This window comes from Tachypleus tridentatus, chromosome 9 (genome assembly GCF_004210375.1).
Source record: "Tachypleus tridentatus isolate NWPU-2018 chromosome 9, ASM421037v1, whole genome shotgun sequence".
Lineage (NCBI taxonomy): Eukaryota > Metazoa > Arthropoda > Merostomata > Xiphosura > Limulidae > Tachypleus > Tachypleus tridentatus.
This window is the reverse complement of record NC_134833.1, coordinates 25,837,105-25,863,679: the sequence shown is the minus strand read 5'-3', so window position 1 is coordinate 25,863,679 and position 26,575 is coordinate 25,837,105. Positions and strand designations below refer to the sequence as shown.

Genomic DNA, 26,575 nt, shown 5'->3' with positions numbered 1-26,575 from the left:
CCCATAACGTTAAATACTTTATTTCTAATACAAGTTTCATAAAGTTACAAAAGTGTACAAAAAAAACTAGCCTACATTACTCTTTAACCCTTAAAATCAACTTACAAAAATCAGTAACATATCAAGTTAATGGTTTTTAAAATGGAAGATAAAAGGTATCTCTATAACAGTTGTATTAGTACATTTTAAACATATCGTTCAATTCCATAAGAAATCCTAACACAACTTAGACTCAAAATACTTAAAAATTCAGTGATATCTGCCCACTTCTTGAAGTTTTTCAAAACTTGATTTAAAAAAAACAAACAAACCACTGATCGAATTCTTTAGCCACAAAAATACTTCAGTTAATTCCTACATAAACAAATTTCCTGTTAACGTTGTATAGAATATAAAACATTATATTCAACATTCAGATTCACACAGAAAAAAATATTCAAAGAATAAAAACAAGTTTTATTGAGGCATTCTGACGGAACTGAACAGCCTAACATCTTTATATAATATTCTTAAAGCTGAAACTTCCATTCAAGAAGTTTGCTTGATAGGAATAAATACCTGAAAACACTAGCTGCTAAGAGATGGTGTGGTACTATATTACATTTTATGTATCTCTTTATATCACAGTAAAAATCTTAAATAAAAACATTAAACATTAATAGAAAAATATTTTATGAACCAACATTTTTTTAATTAATCAGTTGAAACAAATCACAACTCATATTTGATCATTCTCACAAGAGAGTTTTTCTTGACGCTCTACACTTAATTGTCTTGGCCTTCATTGTAATGCTGACAGACTTTAACTCCATGATGAATTATAGGCCTTCCAGTCAGCAGGTGGAGCTAGATAGACACGCCTTCCCTTAAAAACAAAGCTAACAATGCCTCTGTAACCAGCTCTAGGGACACCAGACTACAAAAATGGAAGTGAATAGAAATAAGTTAAAAGTGTAACATAGTTCACACAAGCACATTATCAGAAAATTTAAATGATTCTCCATGTAAGTAAGACATTTAGAGAAAAAATAAATCCCTGGAGTATATCAAGGGTACATGGGGACAAACATCTCTGGTTTGATTCTCTTTCCCTTTTTAAAACATTTTAAAGAACCTATTAAAAGGAAGACCCTAAATTATGACAGCAACAAGCTCAGGAGGCAAAAATCACAGTAGACGTTGTTTTTAGTTCACAGTACAAGTATATAAATGTTAACAAGGTAACAACAAACAGACATCTATTAAATCTATGAAGTAACAAATAAATATTAATTATTACTTAAATTATCATTTTTATCATTCTACATGCAAAGAAAATCCAAAAACTATGGTTGTTATGATTAAACAAAGGTAGAGTGTAAAAATGCTTTACAGAATAATCACATCTCATTTCTTACCTTAAAATCATTCATTAAGCCCAGGGCTTTAGCCATTTTTTTGAACTCATTCATTGTATTATATGTTATCCTCACAGAATCTGTGTGGTCTAACTTGTTCCAAATGAGATCAAAAAGTGAACAAGGTACACTGCCATACACCCTCTTAATAAACTCCAAGTCGTAGTTGTCCTATGGAAGTTCAAGATATGAGTAACATAGGTCAGTTTTCAATAAAACTTTTAGCTTCCAAAAATTGTGTTACGGACTGTAAAACATTAAATACAATATATTAAGATTTTACTTCACAATGTAATATAGACGAACATAAAAAAAAAAAGTTATGATAAACAGATTTTAATTTCTTGTTAAGCCTGTTTCAAAAATAGTACTTTTAATTGTTTGGAATAATAAACAATGACAACAATGTACACACACATTGTGTATACACTTTTTGTTCATAAATAACCAAATTAAGATCTTCAAAGGCCACACCTAATAACATCAGATATGTTAATATTTTTCTAGTTAAACAGCAAAAAAATAGAGATAATGTGTATACAAAGAACTATGCATGATGACTGGTCAGATCTAATGTTATAACATTCTTCACAAACAAAGAATTTCAAAAAGTTGGCAAACCAGTATATACATAAACAATTTTAACCAAATTAAAGGATTTGCCTTGACCAAATTATGCCTGTGAGGACAATTATACAAAGTATGACTTATTTTATTTAGTGTCAAAGTTAACAAGTCAGAAAATAAATACCAAATTTTTCTAAAGTTTGAGGGTGAAATATGTAAAAGAAAAACAATTTCAAATTTATCAGAATCACAAAGCAGGAATAAGTTAAACCAAAAATACACACACAACTACAAAGTTATCAAATGTATGCAAAGCTTATGAGTCACAAGGAAAAGGCAGGCTGAGACTTCTTGGATACTGTACAAATAACTATGATTAACACTCCAATGTTTTTAGGAATTATTTTCAAGCTATATAAAACAATTTAAAAAATTATTTAAGATTTTTTTTCAGAGGAATTATATACCTTCAAGTGTGTATGACAAAAAAGAGCATGTAATATTTATATCAAGCCACAATACGACAACAATAATCTTTGCAGAATCAAGTTCTTTGACATTGTTACATTATACTTAATGTTTTTAACTCATACAAACACCACCTGAAGAAGGATTTCGTGAAACACTGAAATATTCACACACAAAAAAATGTATGACCTTTATAAACACAATCAGCCAATTTATATGGTAACAACTTCCATAACAAAGCTTGCAAATGCCAAAAACCATCTTCTAAATTTGTACAAAAGTAACTAAGTGTACCAAGAAAAACAAAACAATTCTATATTTAGAGTAAACACACATGCAAAGCAGAATAATAAATAAAATTAGAAAAAATGAAAGTGCTAAATTATGTTGATTTAAACTGAAGCCCAATTTAAACTGATGCAAAGTACTGAAAGACTGGAATTATTATTTGCAAGAATTATCTACTTTTTTAACACAAGTCTTGCAATTCTTACAGGTATTTTTCCAATCCCTTACTATGGTTTTGTATATATTATTAACATTGTAATAAGTGTCCTCAGAGCTATTATTAATAAGAACTTCTGAGTGAAAGTAGAGAAAAATTTATAATAAAATGTTAAAACACACTATATGTGATACATCCAGTGCTGATTTGCCTTATACAAGGGCTTATCAGATAAGCTGGGTTACCACATAGCAGTGGTTCAAACAATATGTTTGGCCCATTGGTTTTCAAATATTTTACTGGCTTTTGTTGTTTAAACTATAACTTTTAAAGTGTTACATTGCATACATAAATGGTATTTCAAAAAAATATTTTATCTTTCACTGTCCAACCTATCTGAAAAGTTCTGGTATTGAGAGAAAAGTTTACTGGGTAGTGACTTGTAGGAGTTGAAAGACAGATCTGAATTTTGTTTTCCTCTTTTTTTACATATCTTAAATTTCCAGCAACAACAAACTAATTAAGATGAACATGGAAAAAAAAAACTGTTAACGTGTTTTTTTAGCAATTTTCACACATGATAGTGGTTGAGATATTTTTTACTATCTCCTGCGTGACTACAACCAATACAGTGTAAAATGGATTATGTTGGCAAAGCGTAATTATTCATTTGTCATAATACATCTGAATTAAGGTACACACTTTTTTAAAAACTATTATTCATTAATTTAATATCATATATTAATAATTTTTATTTTTCTTAATTAATTTGCTAATTATTTGTGAAGAACCAGAAATTTAATCTTCCTGATCAAACAACAACAGCATCAATGAGAGAAAATTACACAAGTAATAGTTAATTACAGTTTATTAGTGAAAGTAAAACCAAACCACTTAAAAAAACCAACAAAAACACTTACTTTTAATAAATAACTCAGATCTTTTTTAGTGAACTGGACAAACTTGTCATTTAACTTGAAGAACTTAAGGTGCTTGTCATAAAACATGCCTCTAATAAAATAATAACAAACTCAATTATAAACAGACAAGGGCAGAATGACATTTTGAGTTCTGAAAATAACATTATGGTACGATCTTATTAATGCGATAAGTATATTAATAAACAATGTACTTTATGCAAATAATATGATTCTTTATTAATGTAAACACAGTTATACCATATTATTCAGTTTAAGAAAACAAACAGTCTCTAAGCAACAGCAATGAAACTCAAAAGGATCGATACCAATTTAAAATGAAAGCAACATTTGTTACAATATTTTCCAGGTAGCAAGATATTTGAATTGAGGTTTTATCTGAATTTATGATTAAACAGACTGCTAAAACTTCAAGCACATGCAAGAAAATCTCTTCCACAAACATCTAAGAATATTAAACATCTCAGCTCATAGACTGATAAGTATCTTATAAATACTATTATTAAGTTATTAACAAAACAAAACAGCATATTAGAAAATTCCTACCGACTAACGCCAATTTTTCCAAATGTCTTAGTGCGAGATACTTCTGGACGGATGCAAGCTCGGTCTTTCCTTTGTGCTGGTTGTCGAAACCAGTCATCCCAGAACCTACAGTATAAAATATAGGCACTAAATAAAAACTAGAAATTAAAGTAAAAAATTATCACATGTCAAAGACTCACACTTTGTCCAGAAGTATTGTTGTAACTGTTACTTGAAATTTGAAAACTTAGTCTCCAAATTTTTTGTTTGAAATTAATCAACCTTTATGTACTAAGCATGTTCAACAATAACAAAAGCAACAGAAAAACATCAAAACAAAAACAGCAAATCTGAAGAATTTCTGCCTTTCAAAAATTATTTCATATACAACTACTGGGAAAAAGAAATTCATTCTAATTAAAACCTACAATGAAAAAAAATGTCATGACCTAGCAAAAATTTCAGTGACCTGAGACAAAAGTACATGAAACATCAGAACTTTTAGTGAATAACTTCTAATCTGATAACAAAAATTAAAAAGTTAGCTCTTTGTAAACTATAAGAAGTAAATCAGAATCAAGAGCATGAGTCTTAATTTAATATTTTTAATATAAAAGTTCAAGAAAATATGTAGCTTTTTAATCCTCAATAATTTCTTTGCTATGTTTCTGAACAAACCATATAAATTCAGCTACATTTTATGTGAAAATGTGTAAAACTTACGAATCTGGCCACTTAGTTTCTAGTTCTGACCACAAGTTCTTCCTCATCATCCAGCCAAGTCCCGGGAAAAAGTCTGTTCTGTACAACAGTTCTGGAATTAAAGTAACAACAAAGGGAAGTATTTAATAATGTATTCAAAGAATACAATATGCTGCTACACTACTGTCAAATTACCAAATATGTTTCATTATTTACATGGTATAAGTAAAACAAAAATATAATAATTTTTAGCCAGCTTCAAATTCCACCCATTTAAGTTTACTTAAAAAGGAAAACTCTACAGGAAATAACTGGTTTCATGATAACAGCTCAAAACAAAATAATTCCAATGTGTTAATCACTAAAGTACTGATTCATATGTTGTAGTTATCTTGTTTGTTTGTCATAAAGCACAAAGCTTCTAAATTGGCTGTCTTTGCTCTACCCACCACGAGTATCAAAACTTGGTATTTGGAGTTATAAGCCCACTGACTTACTGGTGGAGTAGTTGTTACCAAATGGTCTCAAAAACCTTATAATTAATCTATAAGCATTAAAAATAAAATAAGAATTTCAAAACTTTCTAGTGTTCAGACTTTTATTAATATTGTAGGCTGACAATGTTTCATTCCATTAAAATAAAATCTTTAGTATACTAATAACATTTGAGTTCATTGATGCAAAATCATTATTAAACAAGTAAAAATGGTTGAAAGTGTCATTTGAAGTTTAAAGGCATGTTAATTTATATTTTTGTTCACATGTAATTTTATCAATGAGATAAAGTTAAGTGCTCTTATTAAACAATGCCAAAACTTACAACCTGAGTGTGTGTAGCAGAAGTGTGGTCTTCCCACAACTTTACACAAACCTTTATCCTTAGAAAAACTAGTAAGGAAGAACTGTCACATCCACGTTGGTTTTCTTCATGGTTCAATATCATTTATAATTCAAATGCATCTCAAAAGTAATTTTACACAAATGAGAATATAATTCTTTTCAATAATTTATTACAAACATAATGTTTTCTCCATACAAAGTATGTGCATGTGAAATACTAATGAGCTATTACATCATAAGTCTTCTCAGGTGGAAAATATATGAAGAAATCTTACTTTATATACTCTTCAAAACAAGAAATGCAAAAGGGATATTTTTTTATTTTAAAAAGAAATATATGTAATAATGTTACAAGCTCAGAGTATGTGATGTTACATGTGTTAAGGCACTGATTGTCAGACGAAAATGACAATAAAAGTTGTGCACTTTGAAAACGGAGGAAAACATCGGATATTTCGCCAAACACATGCGTGTCCAATAAATTTGTTTGAGAGATCTGCATGTTCTGCAAGTGCAACATGTGCGAAATCCCTATAAAAGTGACGGGTTCTTGGTTTCCATAGCTCAGTGTTAAGCCACCAACACGCAATACAGTTACGCCAAGACTGACTGAAGCACAACGCAAAAACGCAATTGGTCGCTTGGAAGCAGGCGAATCTTGATCAGATGTTGCCAGAGCTGTGAATATCCACCCAAGCACCATCACAAGGCTATGGAATCGTCACCAACAACATGGATCAACTCGTGACAGTCCACGATCTGGCAGACCTCGTGTGACCACGCCTGCACAAGATCACTACATCCGGTTACGTCACCTTCGGGATAGGACCACCACTGCAATGTCTACTGCCTCAACCATACCAGGGCTGCGTAGGATTTCCAATCAGACCGTACGCAACCGTCTACGAGATGCAGGAATCCGACCTCGACGTCCAGTCAGAGGCGTCATCCTCACCCAGCAACATCGTCAAGCACGGCTGCAGTGGACTCGGGCACATCATGTTTTATGCTTCATAGGCAGGATGGAAGGACCGATGTTTACCGTCGCCGAGGTGAATGTTTTGCAGCAAACTGTGTGCAGGATGTTGACAGATTTGGTGGTGACAGCGTCATGATGTGGGCTGCCATTGCCTACAATGCCAGAACAGACCTTTTGCACATTCGAGGGAATCTTACAGCTCAACGATACGTCAACGAGATTCTTAGGCCCCATGTGCAACCCATCATGGTGAACGTCAACGATTTTTCAACATGACAACGCCCGTCTCACCACTGTCTTCTTGAGACACCACAACATCAACATTCTTCCCTGGCCCTCCAGATCACCAGATTTAAACCCCATCGAACATCTTTGGGACGAGTTGGACCGACGTCTGCGACAACCTCAACCGCAGACTCTACCTCAGCTTTGCAGGCTGAGTGGACAACCATTCCACAGGATGTGATTCGTCATCTCATCGCTTCCATGGGCAGGAGATGCCAAGCAGTTATTAATGCTCATGGGGGGCATACTCGTTATTGACGTTGAGTAACGTTAAACTTCAACTAGTGAGCGTGGACTTCGTCTTTGCAGACTTTGGATGTTCAGCAGTGAATGTGCAAAGTTTCACACATGTCATACAGAACTACCCGGAATAAACTTGTTAACAATTTGTCTCATATTTTGCCTTTTGCGTTTCGTTTTTTGAAGAGTATATAAAAGGACTTCCTGACAAAAGTCAGTACAGCAGAACTTTGTCAGGAACAGGTAAAGGGAATTTGGATGCAGATGGAAGTTTGTCCTTAATGTCAAAGATAATATTTCCCCCTATGGGTTTGAAGGAAGTTACGATTAGATATGTGAACCACTTCTGCAATTTTTGTAAGTCCTAGAACAGTGAGCAGGTATCATTGTAAATCCTCTTTTCAAGAAGAAGTAACAAATATTGTCCCAGTAATTACAAACCCATTAGTTTTATTACATCAGTTGAGGAAAAAGTTTTAGAAAGTCATTTAAAAGATGCTTTTGCAAAGTCATTTAACAAAGTTTAGAATTTTAATGGATAACCAACATGGTTTCACTAGAGGAAAATCTTTCCTTATAAATCTTTTAACATTTTTTAGAAAGATAACTACTTATGTGGATGAGGGTAAAAAGACTAAATTTAATATGTCTAGATTTTCAGACAGTATTTGACAAGATGTAACGTAAAATACTTGAAAAAATTATCTGTACAGGTGTGGAGGATAAGTTAGCAAATTGGATAGAAGAGTTGATGGATTAATGGAAGCAGAAGGTTGTTACAAATGGAGTTCAGGCAGACTGGACTGATACTACAAGTGTTGAACCTCAGGGTTCAGTCTTATAACCATTGCTTTTTTGATTTACATCAATAACATATATAAAGAACGGTCAATAAATTACTTAAATTTGCTTATTATATTAAGGTTTTGGATGTTGCTAGCTGAGGTGAGGATGATGGTGATTTACAAAAGAATTCATATCATATTGTTAGTTGGGTAAATAAATGGCAAATAGTTTTTAATCATAATAACTGCAAGATACTGCATGTGGGTTGTAATTTGATTTACAAGCATAATTTGGATGTGAATAACCTTAACAGTGCCATGAAAGAAAAGGATCTTGATGTGATAGTTAACCAGTTTCTAAAGCCATCCAAGCAGTGTGTTATTGCAAGTAGTAAGGTAAACTGGATTTTGATTGTATCTACAGAAATACTGAATATAAGTCTAAAGAGGTTTTAAATATCATTGTGTAGGTCACAGGTTAGGTCACATTTGGAGTATTGTGTTCAGCTTTGGTCTCCTCATCTTAGAAAAGACATTGAATTGTTAGAAAGGGTTACTAGAATGGTACCTGAAACAGAGTGGTTGTCAGAAGAGGAGAGGCTAAAATCTCTTGGATTTTTTCCTCTTGAGAAAAGAAGAGTTAGGGGAATTAATTGAGGTGTTTGAGATTGTAAAAAGAATTGATAATGTTGATGCATCACCTTTTCCCATAACAGTGAGAACAGTAAGACTAGGGGACATAAATATAACATTCAGAAGGGTAGGCAACATATTCAGTTAAAACAATTTCATCCTTCTAACAGGGTGGTTGGCTTTTGTTATGGGATGTTTTTGAACATTGTAAACACAATAAATTTAAGCAAGTTTAAGATAAAGCTTAATAAGCATATAAATGATAAGGGTTTCTGGGTTTCTTTTAACTATTTTAATTTAATTTAAAAGATAGAACAGCCAAGATAGATTAATAGGTCCTATGTTTTCCAAAAATGTTATTTTTAAATTCCAAATTAACCATACTAGGTTTCTGAATTTTAAGGCCCTTTGATTTTGTTCAGTGTATGCAAGACATCTGTGTTTACTAGCTGTACGTTGCCATGACAAGAATAATTGTCAACAGGAGGTCTTATGGGTGGATTATCTGTCACAAAGTTTCAAAGTACTTCTCTTCAGACTTTAAACTGATAGGCATTTCTCATATATTTTCTGTGTTTATTTTACTATCAACAACTGAAGAAATCTACTGAAAATAAAGCAACAATTCACAGCTTGTGACATCAGACTGTTTATATGATATAGTAATATGATACTCTCAATAGCAACAAAGCATGTGAACAGAAATAAGTCTACTTGACTCATTCTTTAAGAACACCATGTGAAACTGATCAGCTTCTGTATCCTACGGTGAGAATTTCTCAGAGTAATAAACTGCACTCTGAATCTGTGGAAATCTTATTATGGTGCAGAGCCAATCCAATAAATAAACATCATGTATGTTTGAATACTGTTCATCCTTCTGGGATGCTTGGAACTTAGCAGTATATCGTACTGGTGTACAAAAATAACTGCCCACTTTAATGAGTGCCCATATAAAGAATGAGGCTTAAGACAATGCCCTTAATCCAGAATATCAAGATGCTCGTTATTGCAACAATTACTTTGGTTATAAATAGTAAACAATCAAGGTTCTACTATATATTTAAAAAAAATGTATCATTCCTTGAACAATGGTATACCACTTATGAAGACTAAGTGACATGGTATGAGAGCACCAAAGCATTAGTTGTATATTCCTCAATACAGTATTTCTATATATTTATTGTTTCTTAACAAACTAGTTAAAAAAACAAAACAGAATAACTTTGAACAGAAATATACAATTTTTCCTCCCTCTAAACAAAAACAATGTTAAGAGTGACTCACCAGGATCATTGGCAATTAGCCACTCTTTCCCATTATCATTCCATGCTGACACACACCAGAGAGTTGAATCAGCTTTCAAGACAGGAAGCAGAGCAAGAAAATATTCAAAAAAGTCAGGTGATATATCGAGATCATCTGTACGTATAAAGTGGAAAAACAAAACTTATTAGGTGATAAAAGATTATTCAAGAACTGCATCTGAAACATCTATAAAAATATTAGATTATCCAGAAATAAATGTAGGAATTCTCATGATGACATTTAGAAGCTGAATACTGAGTAACTTATCATTGGTTGGTTGGTTTAATCCAATGTTTGTCAATTACAAAAGTGTCTTAATTGTCTGCTGTTTCAACTGTATTCAGAGTAAGTTTTGCAACCCCCAAGGTAGTATGGACAAACACTATGTTCTGATTTTCCTCTAAGACTTCAAACTTGGAGGAAAAGCTACTGATGCTACGTGTAGCATCAACCAAGCATTCAACCATAGATCTGTTACTAAACTTATAGTTCAGTGTTGGTTCCAAAAGTTTTGACATGGAGATAAAAGTATTGAAGACCACGAAGGTCATGGAAGGAAGCCATCCTTAGATGAAAACATATTAAGGAAAGCAGCTGGGACAAACCCTCGCACCACAGTACGTGAGCTTGCAGAAAAGCTAGGCACAAGCAAATCAAGCATTGCCACCCACCTAAGTGAGATTGAAAAGATGAAAGAGTTGGATAAGTGGGTTCCGCATGAGCTGACTGAAGATCAACAAAATCAATGTTACGAGACCTGTCAAGAATAACTCTCCAAAAATTGAATGAATTGGGAATCGAGATTCTGCCTCATCCACCTTACTCCCTCGACAAAATAAAAATCTGTATGGGAAAGATCAAGCACTCTGACAACTTTTTGAACAATAAATGCTTTCAAAACCAGTATGCTGCAGAAGAAGCTTTAAGGGAGTTCATTAACCACAAAAATTCCAATTTCTACAGCAGGGGCATAAACAGCATTGTTACATGTTGGGAAAAGTGTGTTAAAGCAAATGGTGCTTACTTTGATTAAAGCATGTTTTACAATAGTTGTTTATACTTTTCCAAACTTCTTAGTTCAAAAACAATATTTATTTCTGGATAACCTAAAACAATGATACAAAAACTTTTATTACAATAATAACTATATCAAAAATTTATACAGGTTTATTGATTTGGTTTGATAAATTCTAATGTTAAGTACATACATATGCTTAGAAAATTGTAGACAAGGTTTTATAACCTACAAAACTATTAATAACACCTGTATTTCAGGACATTTGTAAGATACAAGGCCTTTACAGCAACTTTTTAAAATTATAATACCTTGCCCAAGATAACTTATATTCCAAACTTAATCAAACAAACATTTTGGAAAAAAAAACTGGCTTTAAACAAAGTTTTTTTATTAAATTACACAAAAGTTGGTCATTCTTTCCTAACTAAATAAGCAGCTTTTTGAAATCTACACAATTCCAACTATTATAAGCAGTAAAAAGTGTGAATGGGTCTTGAATTCATCTTAAGAAATAATCACTTGTATTTGAAAATACCAATTAACATATTTTGATTCTTGTAAACAGTTGAATATTTTGAATTTTACCACATTAAGACAGAGTAAATTATGGATTCCAACAAAAAAAAAGTTATTGTACAAAATATTGTAGCCTATTATTCTTAAATTATAAATTAAGAAAATCTCTCACCCTCCACAACAATGATAGTATCAAAGTGAAAGTCATGAAACATTTGTTTCAAGGCCCAGCCATAATGTCTAGCAATCTTATAGTAGCCTTTAAATTTCTTTTTTTTCCCTTTCAGAGGAATATCACTCAAGTCTGGTTGCTGAAATGTAAAAATATGAATGACAACTAACAAATATTTCAAAAGTAAACAGGCAATATTTACAGCGATTCTTCTTTTATACCTCACTAAACACAAATCCTAAAACTTTCCTTTAATATAACCTATTACTAACATTTATTTTTCAGTTCTATGTTTTCTTCTTATCCAATGTAAAGTTAGATATTTTCATTTTTACAGTTTATATTTTCACATTTTAAAAGCTGAAGTTCACGTGATAAATTTAAAAAAAACACACAGAGACATAAATCAGAACTTCGTCCAGTTAGATCATCTTCTATTTTTACAACTACTTTACATCAAGTTTGACATTCAGAACTCCCAACTTGACACAACAGATTAGTGATCAAAGTCAACAGTTACATTACTTAAAAATTTGTTAAACATGTCTGTAGTCATATCCCCAAGTTTTCATCTAAGTGTAAAACAAGACAATTAAATAGCCTATTTATAAAATTATCAACTGTAAATGTTTCATCAAAACAAGTGTGTACTTTAAACTTTGCAGTAAAATATATCTTAATTAAGATGTGCAAAATATCAAAGTTTTAAAAGAAAGTTCTGAAAATATTCAATCTACTTTTTTCACATATTATTTATCATTACAATTACTGCAACCTGGCCAAAAACAGTTCATGTAAATATCCTATTTTGCTTACATGATCAGAAAGACTATTTCCAAAGTCACAAAACTGACAATATTACTGACAAATCCAAACAACTATTCATGTAATTTCCAAAATATTTCTATTGCAAATTCCTTATATTTTAAGCAAACTTTTTCCAAGGCAAGCAGCTGCAGTAATGATTTTATTACTGTAGGAAATGTTTGAATAATAGCAAGACCACATTTGTAAGGTCATTCTACAACTTTCACATACATGTTCGGTTTTAGATGACAGTGGTTATTTATCAGTCATTAATTTTGTCACTCAGTTACAATCAGATAATTAAAATGATTACTTTTTAATTATTTTATCAAATATTACATATCAACAAAACTAGTTGTATCTTTTTAATCAAATTATAAATAAACTAATGCTGTGCTTCCAACAAACTCAATAACAAGAAATGTATCTATACAAGTTTACTGATGTGGTATAAGAATGGTTCTAGTTTGTTTGGAATTTTGTGCCAAGCTACTTGAAGGCTACCTGCACTAGCTGTCCCTAATTTAGCAGTGTAAGACTAGAGGGAAGGCAGCTAATTATCACCACCCACTGCCAACTCTTGGGCTACTCTTTTACCAAAAAATAGTGGGACTGACTGTCACATTATAATGTCCCCACTGCTGGAAGGGCAAGCATGTTTGGTGTGATGAGGATTTGAACCCACAACCCTAGGATTACAAATCGAATACCTTAACTAGCTGGCCATACCAGGCCAGTATAAGAATGAAAACGTGTTTTTTATAACATGGAACAAATCACAAACTAACCTTTCACATGGCATAACAGAAACAAAACTAGTTAACCAACCTGAATTAGGGTAAGATTATTTCCATAAGACTGTATAATTTTGGTAGTTGGTTCATGACCACAGTCTTGACTCACTATGATTGGAAACTGTTTGGCAGATGGTCTGTACCTGGAAAAAAATCACTATTATGAACATTTACATTAATTCTTTTGATAGTTTTTTACCTACAAGAATTTCACTAAACACACACAGAACTTAAAAAACTTCTCAAGTTGTTTTAGTAAATTTTCCTTTAAAAATCATAATTAAGAAGCTAGAAAGGCAGGAAATTATTTCAAAATAAGCCTTACAGATCTGTTATTACTAATGAAAAAAGTCATTTAGCACTTCAACAAACTAATAAAATTTTATCATCATAGAAAGTGTTTTGTAAACATTACATAATTATTACATTCTATTATTAATATTTCTAAAGATAAAAAGTATAAACTACTAAAAAAAGCATTCAGAAATACCAGACTTAAAATGTAATGATAGTAATAGGGGGGAGTGAGCAATTCCTTCCACCCTTCTTAGCTATAGCACGTGAACCATTTTTGCAATGTAAAGATGCTTGTACTATACATGGTTGTAAACATCACTTTCACTTGGTATCATGAAAACTTTTTTTTACAACTGACTACCTCACTCAGTTGAGCCCTCAGTTGTAGCATTAATACATGGTAAAATTGAAACAGTTGTCAAATTTGAGACATTTGTTAAATTAGCTTAAGAAGAGGAACATGCAGGGAGACCACACCACTTCTGTACCAGGTATACTCTGTAATCAATGTGGAAATAGGTGTCACATACATAAGCCAAAAGTTGGAGGAGTGCAACCATCCAGAAACAAAAGAAAACTACCTGCATTGAAATCTGAACCACACTATACAGATATCTCTATCCCATTGAAGAAAGACTATAGAAAAACTATCTACAAACAGGAATGTGGGAAAGGCTAAAATGGAGGTGCCCAAAATGTAGAGTGGCTGGGATGTAACGGACAATATGCGGCAAAATCAAACAGCATAGGGAATAGAACCTTTCTTTATTCAATGGTAGGAAGTCCATAAAGTCTTCACCACAAGTTAAGTAGAAAGGAAGCTTATACTGTACAAATCAATCTATAAAACAAGCACATGTGCAAATCTACAACTGTTCACACATCCAGGAATTCAACATCAGAATGGTGGTAGGAAGATATGTGCCAATGTGGCAAGCTATAACAACCTCAGACTTATCCAGATTGAGACCCCACTGTGCAACACAGCCTCAGGCAACTAAACCACCCTAAGATGAAGTACCAGTGGAACAACCATCACCTTAATCAATATTATCCTCTGGATAGGACCACACAAAAGTTGGAGCACAATGACACCCTCCAGGTCCCACTGCACAAAAGTGGATCACCTCTAGAAATATATGGCAACAACAACCTCCAGGACTCACCACACAGAGGTGGAGTGCATGACTGGAGGATCACATGCCATCTACACCAGTAGAAAACCACCATCCTACTCTCTTCTGAATGAAAACAAACACGTTCAGGATAACTCCTCCAAGGTCTACCTTCCCAGCAGTTTGGAACTGGAAAGGGACAAGGACTCCCATGCTCCACTAGAAAAATAAAGTGGGTAAAATGTGATGGAGAGTCTGGAGGAACACTGACACCAGAGGTGGTGAAATGATAACCACAAAACCCATATTTTGAAAAGCAGGCTGAAATAAGAATAACAAGAAGCCTGCCATAAAAACAAATGAGAAATCTAGATACAAGGTGGGATTTAATACTCTGCCAGAATCTCCTAAACAAAAACATTCACAGAATCTAGGATTCAGACATAAGCTATCCCTAATTTAGAACTGTATGCCACAGGGGCTGTAAACAGTACATAGTTACTCTTAGTAAGATACTGTGATTAGGTAAAAAAGTTCAATGCCTGAAAATAGGTAGTAGATTCAGGATTGTGACATAGCTCAAACCTTTGGTCCTCAGATTAACAACCATTAAACCAACCACAGCACTTATTGTGTTGAAAAGATGAGTTTTTTCACTGAAGTATATTTATTTTTATGTATTTGAATAGTTGCATGAGGCATTGTATCAATAATTATATATAAAGGTAAACAATACATTTTTGGTTGCAAATAAGTATCATTTATGTATAAATCTTGTTTCTTTGTTCTATTATTATTAATGCCACAAAGCAACACAATAGACTACTTATACTGCGCTGACCATAGGGATCAAATCCCACACTTAGCATATGAGCTTGCAAGTTTACCAATAGAAGAGCATGAAACGTGTGAAAAACACTTTTTTTAATTTTATATAAACTAGACATTTTTTTAGTTATGACTGACAAATCAACCAGAATTGCTATATATAAAACAGTTGTGTGTTTGGTTTGTCTAAAATGTTTTGATATGCTAACAAAAGCTGCATTTCTGTTAACCATTAGAGCAGCCTTTGTCTAACATGGAAGCATAACAAGAATCAGAAACATACAGATATATTAAGTAACTTACCTTAAAAGTTGATCTAAATTTCTTTTGACACTGGTACGGCTGCAGGCGATAACCAGGACTCCAATAGCTGCATCTTTCTCTATGCTATTGAATTCATTTTCATTTAAACTGTTTAAAAATACATCCTTGTCATACGATTCTTTCTGGATCACATTTTCTTTCAACAACTGATGAAACTCTGTAACAATACATTAAAACCATTACTGAGCAAAAAGAACATTTTAGAAGAATGTGGAATTTAAAAAGGTATTTATAAAAAAATTCACAAATGCTTTATTTTATTTTGTTAATGCCACAAACCATTACTGTATATAACATGAAATGTATCCTCTTCCAGCTATTTTTATGTTTAAATATAATGTCATACTTATCAAAATCTTTAATTTATTAACTTCATTTGAGCATTTACTTATTTCAAGGTCTCACATATCAAACTATAAAGAGAACTTTTTATTTTCACCAGGTAAACATAAAAACTGAATAAGCCTCACTAAAAATGAGCTTAAATTCAAATACTGACGTTTCAACAAATTTACTGAAGAAATATTTAATCTTCAAAACAATTTTTTGCTTTAATTGCAAATATATGTATAAAGCTACAAACAAACTTAACGAGTTTAAATGGACTTACGTTTCTCGTAAAAACGTAAAGACTCCAATAATTCAGAATTGTATTTCACAAACTGCTGTAATTCAGCTTCAAGTCTACTCAACTGCTGAGTTATTTGCTGGTTTGTCTGCATTGAAAAGTAACCATTTTGTAGAATTTTTCCTTAATAATTATAATATTAACAAAAGAAAACTAAGCTTTTTATGTGCGGTAGAATCTCAATAAAGTTACGTTTCATTATGAAATATCACACGATTTCCAAATTTAAGAAACACTGAATAATTATCATCCAGCAAGAAACTTAAAATATTTCATATTTTCAACTTGCACACCAACTGATGCAATACGTGTGTTAAATAACCAGGTCAAACTCCTATAAGTTTCAGGTACAGATATCCCTAATTGAGACCACTGATCAGAGAGAGAGCAACCAGCACCAATGCCTATTTGGTTAATAATAGACTTGTGTTATAATATTGAATGGCACACATCAGAAGGAAAAATAAAGTACTACCATCTGGGGGTAGGCAAGTTCAATTTTGCTAACTTCAAGAGGTAAGTTTATTTAACTTACTTACTCCCAAAATGGTAGTACCTTTTTTTTTTTTTTTTTTTTACAACTGCCTGCAGGCAGTGATGTGTGATATAAATGTGGGACATTGTAGGCTCTGCCATTTCTAATTCCTATTATTTTAATTCATTTCTTTAAGTGAGACTGGAAAATGGAGGTTAAAACTGATAGACAGTGTATTCCCACCACAATGTGGGTCCTACCTCTTCAGTCACTTCCAAAACCTAAGATACATTCTATATCCCACATTACAGTCTGTACCCTGGGTTCCTGTCAGTTGATGTAGTATTATTTTTTTATTTTTGTTTTGGCTTGTTTTTGGTTATAACAAAGTAACATTAGTAAGAAGTTTGGATTTGCTGTTTTTAATGCAGTCCTTCCTTTTGATTTTGTTTCATTTTACATAACTCTTGGTATTAATACTCTCCAAATGGTAGTACCTTATTTGTTCTTCTTTACTTTGGAGGGCAGTCACCTTCCCACAACTGTCTGCAGTCAGTAAAGGATGATGTATAGATGTGGGACGTTGTGAGCTTGAGCACCCACATCTCGCGTTCCTAATTTTTTTTTCTATATCTATTGCTACATCTCTGTTTTATTTCTTTATGTGAGACTGGCTAATGAAGGTTAAAACTGATAGATAGTGTACCCCCATGACAATGTGGGTCCTACTTCCACCACCTCCAAAAAACCAAGGGTACATTCTATATCACACATTATAGTTTGTACCCTGGGATCCTTTCTATAGGTGTAGTGTTTTTTATTGTTGTTTCAGCTTGGTTTTGGTTTTATATATATTAAATATAGACACACAAACATATGGTAATATTCCAGGTATATTTAATTTTACTGAAGTAAGACAAGGCAATAGTTTTAGTTTCTTTGCAGCTATTACATTTAAACTGCATATTATTCTATCACATTTGTGTGAATAAAGTATTGTGAAGAAATATAGGATACATACACACATATACACAGGAGGGAGTTTGCCAAACCCCATTTATGATGCAAAAATTTATGCTTACATAGTTATAGTGCATTTACTTGTGGTATTTAACATTTTCAACATAGCATACATTTTTCTGATAAAGAATCGGTATTTCCTTGCTTGAAATAGTCACATGCAGAGCATTGTTTAGTAATATAATTTAACAATTAATAAATATGCTGCATACAGATTGTACAGTACTTTATTATAATGTTATAATAATACTAATTTAAGCCTGGATGTTTTGTTTCATCCATCTTTACCACTCCATCATTTGAAAGTTTATAACTGAAAGTTTTTTTACCCGGTTAAGAGGTTTGCAGCTACAATGATAAGGAAACAGATACTGCACAAACATTAAGTGAATTAATCTATTCTAAGTTAATTTGTATAAGGGTTTAGTACATGCAGATATACATATTATATCATGTTTTTCTTTAAGACAGAGTCATTGACTATTTGGATGTGTGTAACATTAAATGGAGTCCAATTTCAGGGACAATTAGATGTTTGATGATGTCTCCTAAGTAGTACTTTAAGATAAGGATAAATGCAGATTGGTACAGAGGGGGATAAAGACAGAATTACAAAAGACATCATATATTCACAAACCAAACACCTTATTCAATGCTGCAGAACACTGTGAATAAAGATCTTGTGATAAGAGGTCCAGCAGACTTGGAACAAATAAATGTGGAGTTTATTTTGATAGAGAAAGTAATAAACACAAAAACAACTGAATGCAACTCTCCAAAAAAGAAATATCTGGCAGATTCTTATGAAGCTCACCAAACAGCATATCTGGATGGAATTCTGAAGTGTGAACAGACGTCAGTCCTATGTCCTTAGTATCAATCAATGGAAGTCTTCATTCTGAAAACAACAAAATTCTGATTGACCTCCTAACTAAAAATGTGACAGTGCCCTTTCAAAACCCACTAACTAGACTTGGATATTTGATTATAGATGGTTAAGCAGTCATCAAAGCTGTTCGCAAGCCAAAGGGAGATGCAATTCTTGATTACTTGGCAAAAACATTCACCACTACATTTAGTATAGGGAAGGATTTCAAAATCATTGATATTGCATCTTACAGATATGAAAAACATTTGGTAAAAAGGAAAAAAAGACCAAGTGAAACCAAGATTGCTGATCTTTGCAAAAAATTATTGAAAATGAATCTATATCCCTGCTAAGTACCCAATTCTCCTGAACTTCTCTTGAGGAGATCAAGCTTTGGATATTTCATGTGCTTCCAAAGACCTCATAGCTATCATGTGTTTAAATGAATGTCCTAAAACATCACCTTTACAGAGAAGCTGAGACTCAACTAGATTAGTGCTACACTACATTCATGTAGAAGACACTGTGGTGCTTGTTAGACACATTTCAGTTCTCACATTATTATTATTGCATTCCAAAAAAAATGCTATGCAAGAAGCTTGGAATCAAAGGAAGCACATCCAAGAAATCCAAATTTAATCGTATCCACAAAATTGTTAAGTATATACTAGAACACTTAACTGAATGTCATGTTTCCTTCTATGCAGTCACATTTTCAAAACATGGAAAAAAAACAACCCAGCTTGGGATGTCTTTATAGCCCACTAAAAATTCATTGAGGGCATTGATAACCTTGAGGAGAAAATAATTAGGTCAGCAGATAAAATCTATCTGTTGTAAAGTTCATCAAAAAGTGTTCAGTGTGAAAAGGCAAGAGTGATTCTTTTTGAAAAGATTTTCCCACAGGAAAAGCTTCCACCAACAAATTATGCTCTTTGCCTGCACATCAGGCAGGCCCATTACCAAGCCATGATTTACAAAATTAAACCATGTGCTTTCCTTTGTGTCAGAAACAGGAAGGAAATTCAGAGATGGACAGTTGGTGCCTAAACTAATGACTTTTCCACCAGATCCAGAGGCATGTTTGGAAATAATTATATGTTCATGTACTGAATGATGTCTTAGTGTGAGATACAACTGGAAAAAGTTGAATATGCTATATATCAAAGCATGCAAATGTAAGGACAATACCATTTAGCATTGACATATGTCAAACTGAAACTATATATGTTCATATATGTGTGGTCACTCGTGTATTCCTTACACAAATAAAAAGTTACATCATGTGATTTGAACAAAAAGACACTATATGATATATCACAAGCTGAAACTTAAGGCAACAGTGTTCATATATAATTATATACATAAAGTTAATTATATTTCCAAATGTAAAGATATAATTCACTTCTGATGAGTAATTTCATTAATTTCAGGTGCAAAGCACACAATAAAAGGACTGGTTTATTTTGTTTACTTATGAAATGCAGATGTTTTATATAGGGAGTAGTAGTTCATATAATGTTTATTTATAACCAGTGATATTTACTCAAAAGAAAGATTTATGCATTTCTATTTTGACAGAATTAAAGTGCACAAGCTAACTGGCATCTTTTTTTATCACTGAAATTGTATAAAATATGTAAACTTACCTTTGTAGTACTCATAAAACATATACCTTACATACTGTTTACAATTGGATTACAGTATGGGATTTCTAAGCAAAATAAATATTGTACAATTGAAGGAACAGTTCTTTTTTGATATATCTCCAGTTTATAGTAGCCTAATAATAAGTTTCAGTGTATAGGTAACAATATGAATAAACCTCATTGTTTTCCAAATACATACTTTACTCACAAATGATGGATATGCTGTTTTGGCTTTTACAGAGTCATGGAGATATCTACAGCACACCATTTTTCAGAATTCAAGGCCCCCAAATTATGCTAATCAGATCAAATGCCTGCTTATGGCAAACTCTGTCTCTGCCTTTATTTTCTAAGCAAGAAATTCAGATTTTTCACAGACTAAAACACAGACACAAAATGAAGATTTTCACTCATATATACACATTATTTTGAATATAGTCCCAAACCTAAGTTATAAAATAGTGACTGCTTCACTGATGCACAATATATTAAGAAGTTGGGAATTATACATTCCTGTAGGTGAATAGCATTAACCATGCACATGACAGTACACAAATTTTATATTATTCACAAAACTGTGCAGTTCTGTCTTTTTAATTGTCAAAAGGTAGTTTTGACAGACCAACTTCCATATCTCAATCTTGACACAAAATCTTATGACGGCTATTTCACCAACAATTAACCTATTTAACCAAATAAATTTCACATTCTGGCAAATTTACAAAATTCTAGATATCACTTTATTATTTCCTCAATCGAATTATCAACTGATGGTTAAATTTATGGTCATAAATTTATTCAAAAATATCTTTATTGAAGTTGCACAGCTGTATATGTTCTACTCACATTCCTTTAACAACGTGAAAAGTTAAATAATACAGAAAATAACGAAATATAATTGTTTCATAAGGGCTAATAATTTGCAATGCTGTGCTTTATTGTATTTTTTAAAAAAATATAATTTGATAAAAGTTTAAGAAACAGATTGGTTTTATGTTTTTCAGCCAACCTTCTATTACTCGATTTATATTCATACCAAAAGAAAAATCATTTTAAACTTAAATAACTTTAATCAGGTTTGCAAAGTCACATCCAAATCACATTATTTTAAAATTCACTTTCTTCGTATCAACATGTTTATATAAAAAAACACACACAACAATTTTATCACATACCAGTCTTCAAATATGAAATACAAATACACACACATTTATTGTTTAAAACATCGTATCAGGTGGCCATTCCAGAAAGTAAAAAATACCCACTTTTGTTTTTGTTGTCTTAAGGATAAAATGAAGGTTCAACCATATCCACAAACACAAAGTTAGAATAACAATGATCCCAAAAACTCTGCGATTACCGAGCAGTCTCTTTCCAGATCCCTGGAGGCACCTACAATTAAAACTAATCTGTAATATAACCATATAATCATAAAAAAGTAACAAATTGTAGTCAGGATAACTTTACCCAGTTTTTTTTTTTTCAATCACACATTCATCTTGATTTTTATAAAATAATGGCAACAACTTTGTTCTTAAGAAAATTATAAGCCTTGAAATTTATTTAATACTGTTTAGAGATGCATATAATAGTAGAAATGTTTTATAACAGTAATAAGAATGGTAGGCTGCATGTGGTGTTAAAACTTTCAATAAGCCTTAAGTCAATAAGTTTTCTTAATACTTTTGCCTCCACTGACAAACCTATTCAAAAATACAGTCATTACACATACAACCTGTTACATTACTTACTTATTTAATATTTCTAAACCAGTTACTTGACATACAGAGATAGTTATCTTATTTCATCTGACAGCAATAAAAATCACTAATCCTACACTGTTTTAACCACCAGACTATAAAGAAGACATTTTTCTTACCTTTGAAAAAGTAATACATATTTCACACATTTAAGAAACTCCTTCAATTATTAATAATGGTGTAGCTCACTAATCAAATAAAGGATACAACACCATGTATTGTGTGTACATCTATAATACAAACACCATAAATATAACACTTACATTGTGCTTTGGTTAAGTTCATGATTTGAGCTAAAAATTATTCAAATATATTGTTTTTTAAAAATTAATATCTAGCAACTGCTTATATTGTAACATTCACAATATACAGTTACTTATGGGTATATTATAAAAAGCATACTATTTTTTGGCAAATCAGTAAAACTGTCATTTGTTAACATTTTGTACGTATATAAAAATTATCTCACCTTTCAACTGCTTGCTCCGAGTCACCAAGGTTACAAAGATCCAAGGCATCACAGAGTTGGTTTGTAAACACACCGAATCTACCTAAGTAAATAAAATGTGATTTGAGCTAACTCTTTTACAAGATTTAACACGTTAGTAATTAAATAGTGCCTTAAAGTTTAAATGATGTTTAAAAATAATTTTAAAATAAAACCTAAATACTTGACAACTGATAGTGAATTCTTGGTACCTTGTAATTATTTTATGGTTCTAGGTTAATTTCCTACACAATGAATACCACTTAAGATGAAAACTTTGGTACAGCTCAAACAATAACAATGAAAAATATGCAGTATTTCTTCAAGCAAAGTTTCTTTCACTGAAAAATTGAATTACATAGAGACAGCAACATGTAGAATATAAATTGAAACAATAAATTCAGCAAATACATTATCTTAACCCTTAAAAAGCCAGTAGAGTAACAAAGCATACAGTTAAGTGCCAAATTCTGGCTAATGGTAAAACTGAACTGTGTTTCTTTGTCAAAATAGGTAATAATAAAGAGCAGTTAAAACAAATAGAAGATATTCACTAATGCTGAAAAAATTTACTTCACTTGTGAACAACAAAAATATGATTTCATTATTTTTCACACAAATTTTAAAGTACTGAAGGCAAAATAGAAATTAAAGGTTGATAAATCATCTTAAAATCACATCATTTACTTTGTTAAAGTAGTACATTTTTCACTTTCAATTTTCACAATAAATCCCTAAATAAGTTGGTAGTTTCTCACGTCAATTGGTACCAAATAGCCAAGACTTTCATTTTGCAACAAGTGTTAAGAATATTATTGTAAATTAGGTATTTAACTATTAATTTGTGAAATTTCCAATTTACAATATTTTATTTATAGTATAAAACTCCAGATATATACATACACCAGATAAACAGAGTGTGTCAAAGGTCAAAAATCAAGTGAATTTTTAATTATCAACGAGGTAACAAGCTACAAAACACATTTTTAATGTCGTAGTCATTAGAGGCATTACTGAGTAAGTTTTAAAAATCAGCCTCATAGTTTTAAATGTTTGAGGGGAGCAGTTGATGTCTATTACATAGGTGGATATTAAGTACTGGAGAGCAGGAGCTCTGAACAAGTTCTTGTTTTAATTACTTCACTAGCTTTGTCCCCACGGCTTTAAATGATTATACTAATAGTCTTTTTCTTCAATGACAATCCCATTGTGTCAAATTAATTCACACTCAGGAGACCTCAATGGAAGTTACACTTTTAATGCATAGTACATTAGAATATTAAAAACTAGTATACTATTGTTAAATTTTAAACTCTTTGGAATAACATGCCATAAAATAGTTTATAAAATAAATTACTTTTCAAAAATCTGAAAGATGCATATTGATCCACTCACCCATTCATCCATGTACAGCTAGTCCTAAAACAAAGTTTATTCTTCAATTTCAACGAAGTCTACAGCTGTTGTCAGTTTACTAGTTATATAGATGTTGTACAACCATACCTGCAACACATATATATACTTATTATGATTTATACAGAGGTAATCTAACCATATCTAACACATTACTGTTTGTGTATTACATATAATGAACTTTTTGAGACATGTCCAATTCAAACTGTTTTACACTGCTGCCAAAAATGTAGAACTAAGGCATTTAAACAATACCTGGATATAATAATTTCCAGTTTAAAATTTTCTGTGTACAAGTGATCATTGCTGTATTAAGTTTGATGTTAAAACTTTCTGTGTACAAGTGATCATTGCTGTATTAAGTTTGATGTTAAAACTTTCTGTGTACAAGTGATCATTGCTGTATTAAGTTTGATGTTAAAACTTTCTGTGTACAAGTGATCATTGCTGTATTAAGTTTGATGTTAAAACTTTCTGTGTACAAGTGATCATTGCTGTATTAAGTTTGATGTTAAAACTTTCTCTGTACAAGTGATCATTGCTGTATTAAGTTTGATGTTAAAACTGATCATTGCTGTATTAAGTTTGATGTTAAAACTTTCTGTGTACAAGTGATCATTGCTGTATTAAGTTTGATGTTAAAACTTTCTGTGTACAAGTGATCATTGCTGTATTAAGTTTGATGTTAAAACTTTCTGTGTACAAGTGATCATTGCTGTATTAAGTTTGATGTTAAAACTTTCTGTGTACAAGTGATCATTGCTGTATTAAGTTTGATGTTAAAACTTTCTGTGTACAAGTGATCATTGCTGTATTAAGTTTGATGTTAAAACTTTCTGTGTACAAGTGATCATTGCTGTATTAAGTTTGATGTTAAAACTTTCTGTGTACAAGTGATCATTGCTGTATTAAGTTTGATGTTAAAACTGTGTACAAGTGATCATTGCTGTACATGTTAAAACTTTCTGTGATCATCATTGCTGTATTAAGTTTGATGTTAAAACTTTCTGTGTACAAGTGATCATTGCTGTATTAAGTTTGATGTTAAAACTTTCTGTGTACAAGTGATCATTGCTGTATTAAGTTTGATGTTAAAACTTTCTGTGTACAAGTGATCATTGCTGTATTAAGTTTGATGTTAAAACTTTCTGTGTACAAGTGATCATTGCTGTATTAAGTTTGATGTTAAAACTTTCTGTGTACAAGTGATCATTGCTGTATTAAGTTTGATGTTAAAACTTTCTGTGTACAAGTGATCATTGCTGTATTAAGTTTGATGTTAAAACTTTCTGTGTACAAGTGATCATTGCTGTATTAAGTTTGATGTTAAAACTTTCTGTGTACAAGTGATCATTGCTGTATTAAGTTTGATGTTAAAACTTTCTGTGTACAAGTGATCATTGCTGTATTAAGTTTGATGTTAAAACTTTCTGTGTACAAGTGATCATTGCTGTATTAAGTTTGATGTTAAAACTTTCTGTGTACAAGTGATCATTGCTGTATTAAGTTTGTTTGATGTTAAAATCTTTCTGTGTACAAGTGATCATTGCTGTATTAAGTTTGATGTTAAAACTTTCTGTGTACAAGTGATCATTGCTGTATTAAGTTTGATGTTAAAACTTTCTGTGTACAAGTGATCATTGCTGTATTATGTTTGATGTTAAAACTTTCTGTGTACAAGTGATCATTGCTGTATTATGTTTGATGTTAAAACTTTCTGTGTACAAGTGATCATTGCTGTATTATGTTTGATGTTAAAACTTTCTGTGTACAAGTGATCATTGCTGTATTATGTTTGATGTTAAAACTTTCTGTGTACAAGTGATCATTGCTGTATTATGTTTGATGTTAAAACTTTCTGTGTACAAGTGATCATTGCTGTATTATGTTTGATGTTAAAACTTTCTGTGTACAAGTGATCATTGCTGTATTATGTTTGATGTTAAAACTTTCTGTGTACAAGTGATCATTGCTGTATTATGTTTGATGTTAAAACTTTCTGTGTACAAGTGATCATTGCTGTATTATGTTTGATGTTAAAACTTTCTGTGTACAAGTGATCATTGCTGTATTATGTTTGATGTTAAAACTTTCTGTGTACAAGTGATCATTGCTGTATTAAGTTTGATGTTAAAACTTTCTGTGTACAAGTGATCATTGCTGTATTATGTTTGATGTTAAAACTTTCTGTGTACAAGTGATCATTGCTGTATTAAGTTTGATGTTAAAACTTTCTGTGTACAAGTGATCATTGCTGTATTAAGTTTGATGTTAAAACTTTCTGTGTACAAG

The 26,575-nt window shown here is 31.7% G+C and overlaps 1 protein-coding gene across 14 annotated transcripts in view; it reads right to left on the bottom strand.

Annotated features, from left to right (window-relative positions):
- LOC143224885 (alpha-1,3-mannosyl-glycoprotein 2-beta-N-acetylglucosaminyltransferase-like) overlaps positions 1-26,575 on the bottom strand; it is a 32,178-nt gene continuing 5,603 nt past the window's right edge. For 4 of the 14 annotated variants that reach the window (XM_076453312.1, XM_076453313.1, XM_076453314.1 and 1 more), the window contains exons 2-14: positions 24,266-24,373; positions 22,853-22,934; positions 21,984-22,015; positions 16,594-16,699; positions 15,963-16,140; positions 13,454-13,562; positions 11,819-11,957; positions 10,092-10,226; positions 5,064-5,154; positions 4,362-4,466; positions 3,798-3,888; positions 1,398-1,568; positions 1-916 (exon numbers count right to left, since the gene is read on the bottom strand). In XM_076453312.1, coding sequence (XP_076309427.1) covers positions 803-916; positions 1,398-1,568; positions 3,798-3,888; positions 4,362-4,466; positions 5,064-5,154; positions 10,092-10,226; positions 11,819-11,957; positions 13,454-13,562; positions 15,963-16,140; positions 16,594-16,699; positions 21,984-22,015; positions 22,853-22,934; positions 24,266-24,277 — 1,365 coding nt within the window. In that variant the 5' untranslated portion in view covers positions 24,278-24,373 and the 3' untranslated portion in view covers positions 1-802. Of the gene's footprint in view, positions 917-1,397; positions 1,569-3,797; positions 3,889-4,361; positions 4,467-5,063; positions 5,155-10,091; positions 10,227-11,818; positions 11,958-13,453; positions 13,563-15,962; positions 16,141-16,593; positions 16,700-21,888; positions 22,016-22,852; positions 22,935-24,265; positions 24,374-26,575 lie in introns of all 14 variants that reach the window. The other 10 variants (XM_076453308.1, XM_076453309.1, XM_076453316.1 and 7 more) reach the window with 7 other exon arrangements.